Here is a 15802-nt window from a genome sequence, read left to right as displayed (position 1 = left end):
ACATTTCTAGTTTGTTTTTTTAATTGAAGTATAGTTGGTAGCTCAGCTGGTAAAGAATCCGCCTTCAACGCAGGAGACCCCAGTTCAATTCCTGGGTCGGGAAGATCCACTGGAGAAGGCATAGGCTACCCAATTCAGTATTCTTGGGTTTCTCTGGTGGCTCAGAAAGTAAAGAATCCATCTGCAATGGGGGAGACCTGGGTTCGATCCCTGGGTTGGGGAGATCCCCTAGAGGAGGGCATGGCAACCCACTCTAGCATTCTTGCCTGGAGAATCTCCATGAACAGAGGATCCTGGCGGGCTATAGGTGCAAAGAGTCGGACACGACTAAGTGACTAAGCACAGCACATAGTTACACACAATAACACTGCTAATTTTACAAGGGATTTCTTAAGAAAACATTCTACCAGGAAAAGTGATTTTAATGGTGGGAATCTGGGTGGCACGCCAAAAGACAGGGAGAGGAAGGAATTTTCTGGTCCACTAAACTACAAACGGTCTAAGCCTTTTTATGAAACACCTGATACCACTTAATGATAATGCAATGTTCGGATACTAAATGGAACTCTCTTCTTTCACTGACTCATGGGTGGGACTATAGTAGTCAAAAGTATCTTTATTGATTTCACATACCCTTTCAGACATAGCATACAAGGATCAGTTTTAAAGTATCCTCCTGAAAACCACTCATTCAAACAAACACACCAGTTATGTCTCCGTAAGGGATCAAGATTCAAGTGAAGCCATTAAGAACCATAAATTCATTTAGTATTTTTCTCATCTAAAACCAAGGGTCATACTCCTTTAAGTTTACAAATGAATCTGACCAAATGAACTGTTTGGAAGGTGAACCTTTGAAGCAAATAATGTCACTTTGATTATGGAAGGTCACTTTAAAATTCTGTCTTAATCAAGATGATCTGAACTATTAGAATTTCAAGTGTAATTCATCCACTTTCCCTCCTACCAGATATGTATCGATGCATATTTCTGCAAGCTGCATTTAAATCAGGAGAACGCTTTATTTTTCCCATTTGCAGTTCACTTACTAATAATGGTAGTATAGCTGCCCAATCTTAGAAGCAATTTCCCCTATTTGCCACCGCTTCAAGCCATACCGATTATCCAAGACTTGTCTGTTTTACATAGGAGATAAGAAAATAGAAATGAGAGACTATAAATTTCAAAAATAACCAAATCTGTTAATTTCACAGGATAAAGTATCACCCAATTCATCATGAAATTTTGAGTACATAAATTGAAATTCATGAATTTTTCATGAGATTTCAACATAAGCACTCAAATTCAAAAACCATTTATAAAGTGTCTATTTAGAGTATGCTGAAATACAAAAATAAACTTCTCTGAGCTATGTTCATGGAAATTAGAAGCAACCCCCTCCCCCAAATGGCTTTGGCCAATAAACAATATCTATTTCAGAATGAAATCATGAATCTGCCTACCTACTTAATCTGAATCATTTCAGATATGATATTGTCTTTAAAAATCAGATACTATTACACTTGGAAAACTTAAATAAATAGGGAAAAATCAATTTATTTTCTTTTGGTCACAAAGATGAAATGAGATATGAAAAGATAAAAAGCACTGAGGTAGTAAAGGTCAAAACTGTGACTAACAGAAAACTTTTAAAATCCTTTACCGATGCTGCTGCTGGAATTTCCACAGTTTGGTGTAAACATCAAAAGTTCTTCCAAAATAGGACTGCCACTGCTTCTGTCCATATTGTGGCAAATCTCTGTAATGACAAGTAAACATCTATTAATTTTAAAACTCATATACTCCTTGGAAATTAAGTCTTGTGATGATACAAACTGGACAGATTTAGAGTATTTTGCATTCAGGCTTATTTATTTTTAAAAGTTACAGTTTTTAGAGCAAAAACAGTTGTATTGCGGGGGTCCAGGACATGTTCTTTCCTGTTTTTCTTTCCTGCCTCTGACAGTTCATTCTTCATCTCCTCTGTAGATCTTCTCCCATGGGGTTTCCAGCTCTATCTCCCCTCTCCTTGGGTGATCTTATATACTGTTAACATCCATGTTTGTCTTCAGCTAAGAACTTAGCACTTGGAAAGACACTACTTTAAGGAGTAGATCTAGAAGTGGATATACAGGTGGTATGGTTGTTCTCAACTGTTCCCACCCCTCCCAAAAGTGAAACTATATATCCTTGTCCTTGGCCTTGGTTATATAACTTGCTTTGGCCAATGAAATATAAGTTATCTACAACATGTCTGAGAAGAAGATAGAAGATGTATTATATGGTTCAGCATTTTTACTTTTCTCTCTGAACTAAGACCAAGATAAGGCTGTTCCTCAGCCTGGACCACAGAGTCAAACACATTTAATGGGGCCTCAGAACTGCAGACAACTTGTAGCTAACATGACAGTCAGAAATAAATCCCTAGTGAGGTACTAAAATTTTGGAGTTATTACAGCAGCCTTATTTAGGAAAAGCTACTAAAAAAGAAACCAGAACCAGGACTGGGTTATTGCCCTAAGAAATATGTTTGGGACACCAGCACTGGGATGGAACTACAAGAAACTGTCACTGAAGGTTAACATTGTAATACAGAGGCAAAGTGCATTTGCCTGCAATAACCTGGAAAGTAGATCATGTGACTAATGAACTGGTGGATTTATACAAATAAATCAGGGAACAGTATGCTATTAGACACACTTCACAAAATATCAGGAAGACAAACTCACTAAAGAACTAGCTGCGAGCAGGGCTGAAAAGGAAAAGAGGAAATCCACAAATTCCAGAACTTTCAATACTGAAAAACACAATTTTTAATATGTTAAGTGTAAAAGAGCCAACTGAGAAATGATAGCTATAAATGCCACCTAAACAGTCTCATCCCCGGGGGAAAACCACTTCATGAAAGCTTGTGAAAACATTTATGAAAGTGGCCCCAAGTACATTCATTCAAAGGGACAAAATAGATGTGGGGAAAGAATCAAAGGATTTGGCTGTCTTGTAGAAGCCTGATAAACTCAAGGTATTTGTAACAGAGTCTACGAGAGAGAGGGGAGTATCTCAAAACATTGTGGGTTTAGCTATTGGTACATGGAGGCTAACCTAAATCAAACAGATAGAGCCAATGCAATCTTGAGAGCATTTCATATCATAAAGGAATAATAATCATCCACTGATTACAGCATGGTACACTTATCTCACTCACACAACTGTGGACAGCTGGTAGTGGATGGTCTCCCCTGAATGTCTAGCCTGGCTGGTGGCTAAGGTGCCAGGTCACGTGTTTCTCATCATAAAACAGGCTACCTCTGTTTACACGAGGGTGGTTGCAAGGATCCCAAGAGCAGCAAAACAGAGGGTGGCTCTGTTACGCAACTTTCTTTTCAAGTTTCTGCATCATATTTGTACTGTCCCATCAGCCAAAGCAAATTCATGGCCCAGCCCAGTGTCAATGTGAGAGGGGGATGACTCATGGGCATAGACAAGGGGAAGGGATGACTTTTATAAACAATTTGTCACAGAGACTTTATCTTTTTCTTTTTTTTTTCAACTTTGAAAATAAGTGTCTTAGAAAACAAAAATACTCTACAGTGTATAAAACAAGAAATAAAAAACAGTTTATTGCTTCTTCCTTCTAGTCCCCAGAAATAACCACCATTAAAAATGCGCTTTCTATATACATTTAAATGTCAGTCTTTCTATTATTTTACTTAAGTGGGATCACACTAAATATAATATTCTGTAACATACCTTTTTAATTTAATATAGCACGTTTCTTTAATGCATATAGAATTATATCAGTATTTACTGTGTATAATATAGTATCTAATGAATCAATTTACTCAACCAATCTCTTCCTGATGGACATTTACACTGCTTCCAGCTTTTCCCTGTCATAAAAATGCTGCAATAAACATTATCCTACTAATAAACTTGAAGAGTTATATGATATGAATAATAGGCAAATTTCTGTAAGTGGAATAAGTAAAAGAAGATTTGCATTTCTGTACCAGATGTTAAGACAATGAGGAAAAAAGCAAAAGGTTTTTCTAACCAAACTTTTCAGAGACTACATTAAAAGAATGAGCTAGTAACTTCAGTTTTAAATTTATTTCCATTACCTTTAGGATAAACAGAAACTCACTTCAGATTACAGAATAGGTTAACTATAGATACTACTGATAGTTTCTAAATTCATCCCAGGTTTTTACCTTTTTCATGTCTCCATGGATCTTTAGTGAGAGGTTGCATTAGGAAGAGCTAATAAGTTATTTTAAAATTGAAATTGCTGCGAGAATCTTTAAGACTCATACCAAGTAGTTACTGCTAGGAAGACTGTATTTTATATAAAAGCTTTAGACAACATTAACTTCACAAAAACTGACAACCCTTGAATGCTTCTGTAAAGATACTATATAAAGTCTCCAGGCAAATTTTCAACTAAGCATTTGCCCACAAGTTCTTTTGCATTTTCAAAGCTGACAGATTTAATAAACCTCAGTAATACATCATATTAAGGGAGAAAAGAGAATTAGAGCGCAGTATTTTATTTCACAACTACATAATTTCAGTGTTTAGTGGAAAGGGTTTTAGGGGAAGGGACTTCTCCATGAAGGCTAAAAGCACAAAAAAGTGGTCTAAAAGATTAGAACAAGGTTCCAAACATAAGTTGTAATGTACAAGTATTTTCTGATTCATAGCTGTGAACAATGTTGACTAGATTCTATCCTATTTTCATTGAAAGAATTTACAGCATCTACCACTCCAGTATGAAGAATCAGTTATAAAGACAGCAATTTCTTTTTCAAAATAGGGTTTAGGGTTTAAGTTTTTTTAAAAAAAAATCTTCTAAAGGACAAGTCCCATGGTCACCCTTTTTCTAGTGAAACATACCATAGAAGCTAATATTCAAACAACTTTCATATGATGAGTCTAAATAAAATTAACTAATGTACTTTATAAAGAGTTTTAGATAAATTCCTCTACTATTCAGAGCTTGATTCTAGTTTTAAACTCTGAATATATCATTTGGTCATTATTACTGTCAGTAGAGATGGGAAATTAATGGTCCATGGAATTAAATTAAATGGGGCTGTGTGAATTAGCCCATAAGCTAAATGACCTTATATTTCACATTTTGCAAAGGCACCTATGTTATAAATTGGCTGGTCATATTCTTCTCACAAGTCTTGAGAGGAAATTGAAAGTATGACACTAATCTCACTCTCTTTTAAAATCCCCAACTCTATCAACAAAAAGTTGGGAGAACATGAGAAGAAATGTAGTGGAGATGATTAAACCTACTTCTGAGAGATGATTCAAACGTAAAGTTGAGATGTCAAATTATAGGAACTTTCTTACAAGTTTCCACAAATCAACCATCTTTACTAAAGTGAATTAGCTAGGATCACTGATACCTGTGCATGTGTGCGTGCTAGGTCACTTCAGTAATGTCCGAATCTTTGCAACCCCATGGACTGTAGCCCACCAGACTCCTCTGTCCATGGAATTCATCCACACTGATGCCTACTGACACCTAAAATCCAACAGCCACTTTCTAGTCCTCAGATCAGTCCTCCCTACAGGGTCACCTTCCTAAAGGTTCCCTATTGGCGCACCACTTCTTCAGCATCTTGTAATCCTTTCCTCTTTCTGTTCTAATGGTCTCTTTCATCAGCTTCTCTTTCTTTAGTCTGGTACTAAAATGCTTGGCTTCTTCAGCAAAATGTTAGTCGCTTCAGTTGTATTCAACTCTTTGAGACTCCATGGATGTAGCCCTCCAGGCTCTTCCGTTCATGGAATTCTCCACGCAAGAGTATTGGAGTGGGTTGCCATTTCCTTCTCCAGGGATAGAACCTGGATCTCCCGCATTGCAGGCAGATATGTGCAAATATATGTAAATACACATACATACTAAAATGAGAAGCAGGGAGCTTAAATGGGTTGCCTGGGAACTCATAGCCAGTTAACTATTGAGCTTTGACTGAAATTCATAACCCCTTTGAGTCTGTAATCTAATACTCTCTCCTCTCTGCCATAGAGAAAAATAAGCCAGATTTTGATTCTACATTAGTGAAGTCCTTCTCTGGGAGCTCACTCTTGGTATGCCATTGACAGAAGCATTCTGACTTGTTCTGACAGCAAGCTGTGTCCTAACAAGCAGGAGGTCAGGGCTCACAGAAGCACCTGGGAGGCGCCTGAGGCAGAGCAGGAGAACGGCCGCTTGCAAACCAAAGGGAAGAGGCCTCAGAATGAACCAACGCTGCCAACACGTTGATCTTGGGCTTCCAGCCTCTTGAGCTGTGAGAGAATACATTTCTGTTGTTTAAGCTACCTAGTATGTGGCATTTTGTTATGACAGCCCTAGAAAACTAATATAATAAATGATAAGGTAGCCTTTAAATCCCGAAATACGAGTGGGTGGGAACAAATCACCAATAGCCAAAAGAACTGAAGGCTATCAGCATCTGTGCAGGAAGAAAGACCAGAAACCTTGGAGACAGAGGATGGACCGTGAAAAAGAAACCCCCCCAAAACAGCCAGCATGTATTCATCAGAAAGCACAGTGGATCATTCTGAGGACTGAAGCTAAAGGGGAGAAATTTTGCCTGGGCCAATAGCCACATGTGGCTACTGAATACTTGAAATGTGTCTAATTCAAACTGAGATGTGTGAAAGTATAAACTATTCAGTGTACTTCAAAAACTATAAAAAAAGAGAATGTAAAAGAATGTAAAAAAAAATGATTACATGTTGAAAGAAAATATTTTGGATATACTGGATCAAATAAAATATACTGTTAAAATTAATTTGAGCTTTTTTCTTTGTTTTACATTTTTAAAATCTGGCTACTAGAAAAACTTTAAGTCACATTTGTGGCTCATTAAATTTTTGTCAGTCAATGGTCTTCTAGATCACAGGATCACGACGTCTACTGCACCCTGGTGGCCGTCTACCTCAACTGCAAGTGCAACTGTTTCTGGGTAGCCAACCATACAAAATAAACGCAGGTCTCACAAGCTTGTACAGATAGTTTAGGGTATTACTTCTGAAATAACATGCACTTTACTATTATCTGTCTGCGGACATTTGCCTCTGGGAAAGCACTAATATTTTGAAGAAGGAGGAAGGAAAAGAGAGGGAAGAGAGAGGAAAGAGCATGAGAGGGGAGAATGGGCACAAAGGGAAAAAACTGTTAATTCCTCACTTATCCTTTCCTACCTACACAGTAACCAAGGCATCCTAAAAATAGGCTGTTGAAGAAAGCACTGGCGACGATTTCTTCTTTATTCTGAAATATTAAGGAGCATGTTTAATAAAAATTTCTGCCATAATTTTTATTAAGACCAATACACTTCACTTTGGTGCACTTCTTCGCATATGTATGTATGTATGTTTGTTTGTTTATTGTTTCCCACATTTATTTTGGCTTTGGGCATTTGCTCCCCTGGGGACAAATAATGAGTGATTGCGGGCCTGTGCTGTTTCAAAAGTCAAGGATACTACTGGTAGACACAGCTGCATATCTCAAATACATGTCTCAAGACGCTGCCTTATATAATCCTACCAAGTATTCTATCCTGCTTCGACAGTCTTAGTCACCATGGTAACTAGAACCCTGCAAGCGCTTAGGCATTTGATCATTTTCTGACAGTCTTCAAAGCTATTTCTAACATCATTCTCACTTCATTACTACTGTAACTACATGCAAAAACTATTATAAGCAAAACACCATTCATTTTATCCATTTCTCACTCTCTAGGCTGTGTTTTCTTACACAGTGAGTGGATAGAAGTGATTATTATCTACATACTACAAGAAGGTACTTTCAGTCAGGAAAAATACTCCATTAAGATATTCATGGCTGGGAAAATGAAAAGGCTCTGACAATTTGGATGAATAGCTTAATATGTATATGGCAGAAAGATACACCTTCAAGAGTAAAGAGAAAGTTTACTGTATCCCAATAAGACATTATATAGAAACTCTAGTCTTTCATGCACTGAAATGCACTTTTTCACTCTTCTCATAAACAGTTAAAAAGCCCAAGGGAGTGAATACAAGGGGGTTGCTGCTGTGCTGTACATTCTATCACACAAGTACAAGCCCCATGAATATGTTGTTTGCAAAAATTACACTTATAATACATGTACTTTTCTGCAAGTGTATTATATTTCAATGTACAAACTCAAGAAAGAAAAGAAAAAACACAAAGGAAAGTTAACTAGAAGACAGGCACTAACAGTGACAGGATGGTGGGCAATCAGAGGTGCCATGTTAAAAGCTGATGCTATTTTGACTAGACTCCACTTCACTGCTTTTTCCCAAGTTCCAAAGCTGGTCCCGAACCACTACTGATATATTTCTTGTTCTCTGTAAGCACTGTGATCCTGTTTTCTACTCAGACCAACACAAATATGGGGGACAGGGGCAAAAAAAGAACCTTCTTTTAGTTATTCCCAAATATTCTCTTCTATTTCAAAAGAAATGCACAAAAACTACATCAACACTTGAAAGCAGAAACATTTAATTTCCATAAATCAAAGCGCTTCTTTGGAGACTAGTGTGGGAAAGAATGCCACACATACCTTCAAGCCACCACCACAGGCAGCTAACACAGACCTACAGAGCTGATCAAGAGAGACCTCTCAATCGCTTCCAATCGAAGTCTAACACTGAACAAAACACTTGTATTTATACAAACAAGCACAGGAAATACACACACTCACATGCACCAGACACCGTGAGAAAATCAGTACCCTAGAAAAGAGACCAAAAGCTGAGAGCAAAGAGTCCCCACTAAGAGTTAATATGACTTACAGAATGTTGTAATTTTGACAGAATTTCTGATAAAACAAGATCATGTAAAACATACTATTTTCACAATTTGCTTTTTTAAATTTAACCATATAGCATGGTCAACTTTTCATTTTTATCTCCACCAACATCTTTTTAATAGTTCTAGGGAATTCCCCGGTGGTTCAGTGGCTAAGATGCCACACTCCCAATGTAGGGAGGCCCAGGTTCGATCTCTGGTCAGGGAACTAGATCCCACATGCAACTAAGGGTCCCATGTGCTGCAACTAAGACCAGGCGCAGCCAAATAAATGAGCTAAAAAATAAATAAATAAAAAATAGTCCTACATTATTCTGTGTGTGTGAAATGAAAGTTCTTTCAAAATGAAGAGTATTAATCTTTCAGTAAACTACAGGCCTGCATTGCCACTAGCCACATCCCTCTCAAACAAAACCCCAGAAGCACAAAGAGAATATATCTATGTTACTCATCCAAGATACAATTTATGTAGAAATAATTAAGACTTGTTTAAAATGAAGGGAACCCTTCACACAAAACACTGCAAGTAAATCCCTAGTGAATTTGCTTACCCACTTTTCCCAGTCAAAATGATACCATGAAATGATCACAGTAAGGCACAATGATAACATCCATTACCTTAATAGCTACAAAATTTTTTTCTTGTGATGAGAAGCTTTAAGATTGACCATTTTAACAACTTTCAAATATACAACACAGTATCTCCAACTAAAAGCCAACTCATTGGAAATGACCTTGATGCTAGGAAAGACTGGAGGGCAAGAAGAGAAGAGGGCAAATAGAGGATGAGATGTTTGGCTAGCATCACCGATTCAATGGACATGAGTTTGAGCAAACTCCTGAAGATAGTGAAGGATAGGGAAGCCTGGTGTGCTGCAGTCCACGGGGTTGCAAAGAGTCAGACAACTAAACAACAAAACCATTAACCACAGTCTCCATGCTGTACATTACATCCCTATGATATATTTATGTATAAATACAGCTGAAAGTTTGTACTTTTCAACCTCCTTCACCCACTGCATACGTGTCGCCCTCTCCTGTCTCTGGCAATCACCAGTCTGTCCTCCGTATCCATGAGCTCAGTTGTTTCTTTTGCGTTTTGTTCTGGTTTTTGCTGCTGTTGTTTTTAGATTCTACATGAAGTGAGATCATATGGTATTTGTCTTTCTCTGTGCGACTTACTTAAGCATAATGCCCTCAAGGTCTATCCAGGTTATCATAAATTTCAATATTTCCTTAATTTTTAATGCTTGAAGAATATTCATACTATATATATATATTCTATGATTTCTTTATCCATTCATCGGTCAATGGATACATTATTTCCATATCTTGGCTATTATAAATAATGTTTCAATGAACATGGAGGTGTATATAATTTTTCAAGGTAGTGTTTTCATTTTCTTTGCATAAATGCTCAGAAGTAGAACTGCTGGATGCTATGGTAGTTTTAACTTTTTAAGGAACCTCTACACTGTTTTCTATGGTGACTGCATCAATTTACATTCCCACCAACAGCATGCAAGGGCTCCCTTTCTCCACATGTGTTATTTTTTGTCTTTTTGATAAGCCATTCTTACAGGTGTGAGGTGGTATCTCATGTGGTTTTGATTTGCATTTTCCTGATGACTAACAATGTTCAGAGCCTTTTCATGTATCTGTTGGCCATCTGTATGTGTTTTTTTGGAAAAAGAACCAGTCAGATCCTCTGATCATTTTCTAATCAGATTGTTGGTTTTTTTGATATTGAGTTGTATGAAAAGATCAATCCCTGAATCCAATATAGTTTTAAGTGCTCAGGTGTTGCAGGAAGGGGGACCCCTTCCAGGGCCCCAAAAGGGGCTCTTGTCTAACACTGGAAATGAACTGAGGAGACACACATGTTGACAAAGCAAGAGACTCTCATTGGGAAAGGACGCCCGGTGGAGAGCGGGAGGGTCGGGGAACCCAGGAGGACAGCTCTGCCATGTGGCTTGCAGTCTCGGGTATTATGGTCAGAGAATTAATTTCTGGGTTGTCTTTGGCCAATCGTTCTGACTCAGAGTCCCTCCTGTGGCACACAGATTGCTCAGCCAAGATGGATGCCAGCGAGAAGGATTCTGGGAGGTGGTAGGACATGTGATGTCTCCCTTTTGACCTTTCCTGAGCTCTTCCAGTTGGTGGTGGCTTATTAGATCGTGTTCCTTACCGGTATCTTCTGTCATTAATGACCTCATGTAAATGGTTACTATGGTGCCTAGCTAGGGTGGGCAGTTTCAGTCAGTGTGTTCTCCCCCTAACACAAGAACTAAACTGAAAAAGGTATCCTAAGCATTATAATAAATTTCTCTGACAGTGAATAAATAGCCCTAAAGATCAGATCTCACATAATTTTTCCATGTATTAAGGCTTCCTCCTGTTTCCACAGAAACAAGTTCACTCTGCAGTTAGTTTTAAAATAAATAAAACCTGTGTTATAGTTAAAACGGCACTTTAAAAAAATCAAAATGAGGGAACTCCCTGGCAGTCTAAGGGTGAAGACTCAGTGCTATCAATGCCACAGGCCGGGGTTCAAGCCCTGATTAGGGGACTAAGATCCCAAAAGCCATAAGGTGCAGTCAAAACAAACAAACAAGAAATAAGAATGGTAACAGATCTGAGCTGGTAAAATATATTTACACAACCAAAACACTGAAAAAGAAGGTGAAATAAAACAATTCATTTTTAGGCAACGCATTTTTGGTATGTGGCCAAAGGATAAAGACGCAGATGAAAGTGATTTATAAACTATAGAGTGCTGTGTGGATACGCGTTCTGTCGTTACTATTAAAGCAGCCACAGGGTGACTGAGTCCAGTAGAGTCTCCAGCAGGAGACCGCTTGAACTTTATGATTCATTTATGATTCAGAATCGGATTAGGAAAATAAGTCTCTTTAAGAAGGGAAATGCCACTGCTAAATTTAATATGCTTCTCAGACATACTAAAAAAAACAATTTCCGTTCACAAACACATCAAAATTTCTAGTGTCTGTCTTATTTGCATATATAGGTAGAAAAGTTAGTAAACTTTGGATCAAATACACAGTATCTAGTTTTTTTCAAAAGCAGTCTAGCAAAAACCACTGATATGAAATGACAAGATAAACATGCTGGGTGTATTATGGGAAAATTGAAGACATTTTCCAAAAATACTGAGAAAAAGAATAGAGATGAAAATCAAAAGAAAGTAGAGGTTCTAGAGGATTTAAATTGGAAATTCAATCTAAGCATTACAAGTATGAACAGGTAAGGAGAAACAAGGAACAAACAAAGAAAAAAAAATGAAAGAAATACAATCAACTGTAAAAATATGTTTTCTCACAAAAAAATGCCTATGATCTCATCATATACAAAAGCTAACACTGAATGGTTCACATATCAAACTGTAAGAGCTAAAACCACAAAACTATTAGAAGAAAACATTTCAGTGACCTCAGGTTAGGCAATGATTTCTTAGATGTGACACCAAAAGTACAAGAAAGAGAATGACAAGTTGGACTTTATTAAAATTAAAGCATTTGTGCTTCAAAGGACACCATTAAGAAACTGATGAGATAACCAAAGAATGGGAAAACATATACCTGCAAATCATTACACATCACAAGGGACTTGTATGCACAACATACAGAAAATGACTACAATTTAAAAATAAAAAGATAAATCTATTTGAAAAATGATCAAAGGATTAAACATTTTCTCCAAAGACGACATAAAAATGCCTAATAAGCACATGACAAGATGCTCACATCGTTAGTCATTAGGGACATGCAAAACAAAGCCATAAGGGGATACCACTTCATACATGCTAGGATGGCTATCATCATAAAGACGGACAATAACAAGTGTTGGAGGATGTGGAGAAACTGGAACCCCACACACTCCTGGTGCTACAGCCTCCTTGAAAAACAGTCTAGAAGTTTCCCAAAAGGTTACACTTAGAGTACCGTATAAGCCAGCATTTTCACTCTGAGGTATGTGTATTCAAGAGGACCGGAAACACGTGTCCACGCAAAACCTGATACGCAAATGTTCCTGCAGTATTACTCGTAACAGCAGAAAGTACAAAATAACTTAAATGTTCAGCAACTCATGCCTGGATAAACAAATCTGTACAAGGGTATATTAATGTCTGATAAAAGGAACACAGCACTGATACATGTTACTACATAAACAAAGGTGTCAGAGTTATTTTAACAATGATAATGTTTTACGAGTTGAGAATAAGGAGTTTGAGAGGCACATGTCATAAGTTATGGTAGGGATTTTCATGCAAACTTTTAAATGCTTTCTTATTCCTAAAATCTACTAATGCTTTAAGTTTTCTTACTACCTTAAGAAACAAAAACATGGAGATATATAGGAAATTTGCTTAATAGATAGGGTAAATCTGAGGCTAGCATTGAGTAGAATGTCGCCACGGGCTTGAAGGGTTTTTTTTCCCCCTATTCTGTATTTTTATAATTTCCTCGCAGATTATTTGAGGGCAGGGACTGTCAGTTTTATTTTCAAATTATCTGTACCTAATATGGAATATGGTACATACTGGAGGCCAAGTAAATGTCGAAAAAACAAGATATACCTAGATAATGAAGTGGAACAAAGAAAAAAAACTTTAAGCATGCAATTTAAAAGTTCTACAACATTCTAGGAAAAAAAAAGACTTAAAACCTGGGCCTAGAGGGGTTGTTTTTTGAATTATAATAGTGAAAGAAAATAATTCTTTAAAAAGATGCAATTAATCAACACAGCAAAAGAAAAAGCTGATCTCAAGGACCTCTTCTGTAGCACAAAATAGGAAGCAGCAGAGTGTAGGAGTTAGGAACACTGTCTTTGGAACCCTTGATTTAACAAATGTTTGTGAAACACCTATAACGGGCAAAACCCTGGCTTAGGTAGTAGAGAAACAGTGACACACAGGGTACTGGTCCTAGGGACATTTCATTTTAATGTAAAAAAATCGTAAGCAATAAATAAGGTAACTTGAGGTAGTGATGATTTTTATGTAGAAGATTAAATGAACACAGAGATGAGAGGGCAATTGAAAGCAGAGCTTTAGACAGAGTGGTCATGGAGGACTCATTTGACAACCCTGTATTATCTTTTTGACTGTAAATGTTTTTTAAAGGTAAATTCTTTAAAATAAACTCCTCCAGTACAATTCCAAATAGCAGAATACAATTATAAAGTATGTGAAAAGAAGATAGCATTTTTATCCAGAAATAAACTGCAAATTAAAAATAACTCACTAAATACACTGTAAATCAACTATACTTCAACAAAAAATAATTAAACAAAAATAACTCACTATCTTTATAATTATTCACTCCCATATAAAGTTTCCAAAAAAACCCCCAAAACTATTTATCCTTAGTATCTTACCTATAGAACGAAGCTTTAAGTCTGAAGTAAATCAGTATCTTAAGAATCTCATGAATTGAAAATATGGCTAAACAGTTTAAATAATATAAAATGGTACAAAATTATTTACCTGACACCCACAAGAATACACAATCAAAGACACATTTTGACAGAAGTGCAAATACCTTCTGCTACTAGTCAGGGTATGCACAACTAAAGAACGACACCATCTTGAAAAAACTCCATCATTACTTTAGATACCTTATCTTAAGAAAAAGAAAGGATAAAACAAGTAAGCAAATAACCAAGTACACAGAAAAGATGTAACAGAAAGAGAGGCCCCAGGTACACTTGTGTATGCATCCCAGGCTCCTTAGATGTTACAAAGTGTAAAACCAGATGTAAAACAGGTATCATGTGGAGTAATGTACACAAAACCATCTTAAAAAACAGCTCACTCAATTTGAGTAAAACAATATAAGATATACTCTTCTCCTATTGTTCTTTCATTTGAGAATGAAACAACAACAACAAAAAACATGATTATTTCTAGTACAGATATTTATATAACATTTTATCCATAAATTTCAGACACTTACCACACATCAGCCATGGGGAAAAAAAGATACAGAACTAGATAAAAAGTTTAAGGCATCAAGAGTCCACTGACCTCAACCCATTGAACAGTTGCTTAGATTTATCCAGAAGGTAACAAAAATCTGTCACTGTTTTCCTCTCTCCCTGTGGGATGTCATCTTCAGCACCGCCAGAGGACATGATTTCTTTAAGAGCAAATTCAGTTCTGCAAGAAAACATGTGTCCACTTATCGAGCAGGCAAAAATAAAAGAGAAATAGACCTTATATGTATTATCTGATAGCAGTTTTTTTAAAAGATAGAGACATCTTCTGATTACAATCAAACCATCCAAAAATTATAGGATGGTGCAGAACAGACAATCTCATCTTGTGTATGGGAATCAAAACTGGTACATCCATACTACAAAGCAGTTTTTATAATATTGTTCCATCCAATAAACACTATTTGAATGCCTAACATGTTTCAGGCACTCCTTTACATGGTTAAGAATAAAAAAATCCTTTAACCTATTTATCTATTTGATCCATTCTGTAATCCATCCTGGAAAAAAATCCTATTAATACGAATGGAAAACCCTTTGTTTACAACAGGTTTATTTCAGTATCATAATATTTAAAAGCTTTTAAGAAACTAAAAAAAAAAAAGAGGGAAATGGCTAAGTACGTCACAGAACATGAATGACTACACTCTATATCGTATCACTAACTTACAATTACACTTAAGATGATAAGGCAATAATATATACATAGTTCATTATAAAAGGGATATAAAACCAGACACACACACATACTCTTACATATACATATATTTTAAAGCTATTTACTATTGAATCCAAGCTATCTTCCTGTGTAATCAATCATGTAGCCATTTTAAAAACAGCAAGTTGCTAGATCATATATATAGCATGAACCTATTTTAAAGGAAAAAAAAAAAATCATTTGTGTTCACACATAGAAATCCCTGGGACAACAAAGGGAAATTCGGTCCCAGT

General features: G+C 36.6%; 1 protein-coding gene across 4 annotated transcripts in view; it reads right to left on the bottom strand.

Moving 5' to 3' along the window:
- Nucleotides 1-15802, bottom strand: part of SCAI (suppressor of cancer cell invasion) — a 114936-nt gene that overhangs the window by 41125 nt on the left and 58009 nt on the right. For 3 of the 4 annotated variants that reach the window (XR_009694641.1, XM_061154669.1, XM_061154670.1), the window contains 3 exons: nt 14883-15014; nt 1664-1759; nt 1050-1136 (listed from right to left, as the gene is read on the bottom strand). Coding sequence is in view for 3 of the 4 variants with exons in the window: in XM_061154669.1 (XP_061010652.1) it covers nt 1050-1136; nt 1664-1759; nt 14883-15014 (315 nt within the window). In the remaining variant the exon portion in view is untranslated. The remainder of the gene's footprint in view (nt 1-1049; nt 1137-1663; nt 1760-14882; nt 15015-15802) is intronic. The other variant, XM_061154671.1, reaches the window with a different exon arrangement.

Source organism: Dama dama, chromosome 11 (assembly GCF_033118175.1).
Source record: "Dama dama isolate Ldn47 chromosome 11, ASM3311817v1, whole genome shotgun sequence".
Classification (NCBI taxonomy): Eukaryota; Metazoa; Chordata; class Mammalia; order Artiodactyla; family Cervidae; genus Dama; species Dama dama.
The sequence above is the reverse complement of the archived record's forward strand: the minus strand, read 5'-3'. Positions and strand labels throughout refer to the sequence as shown.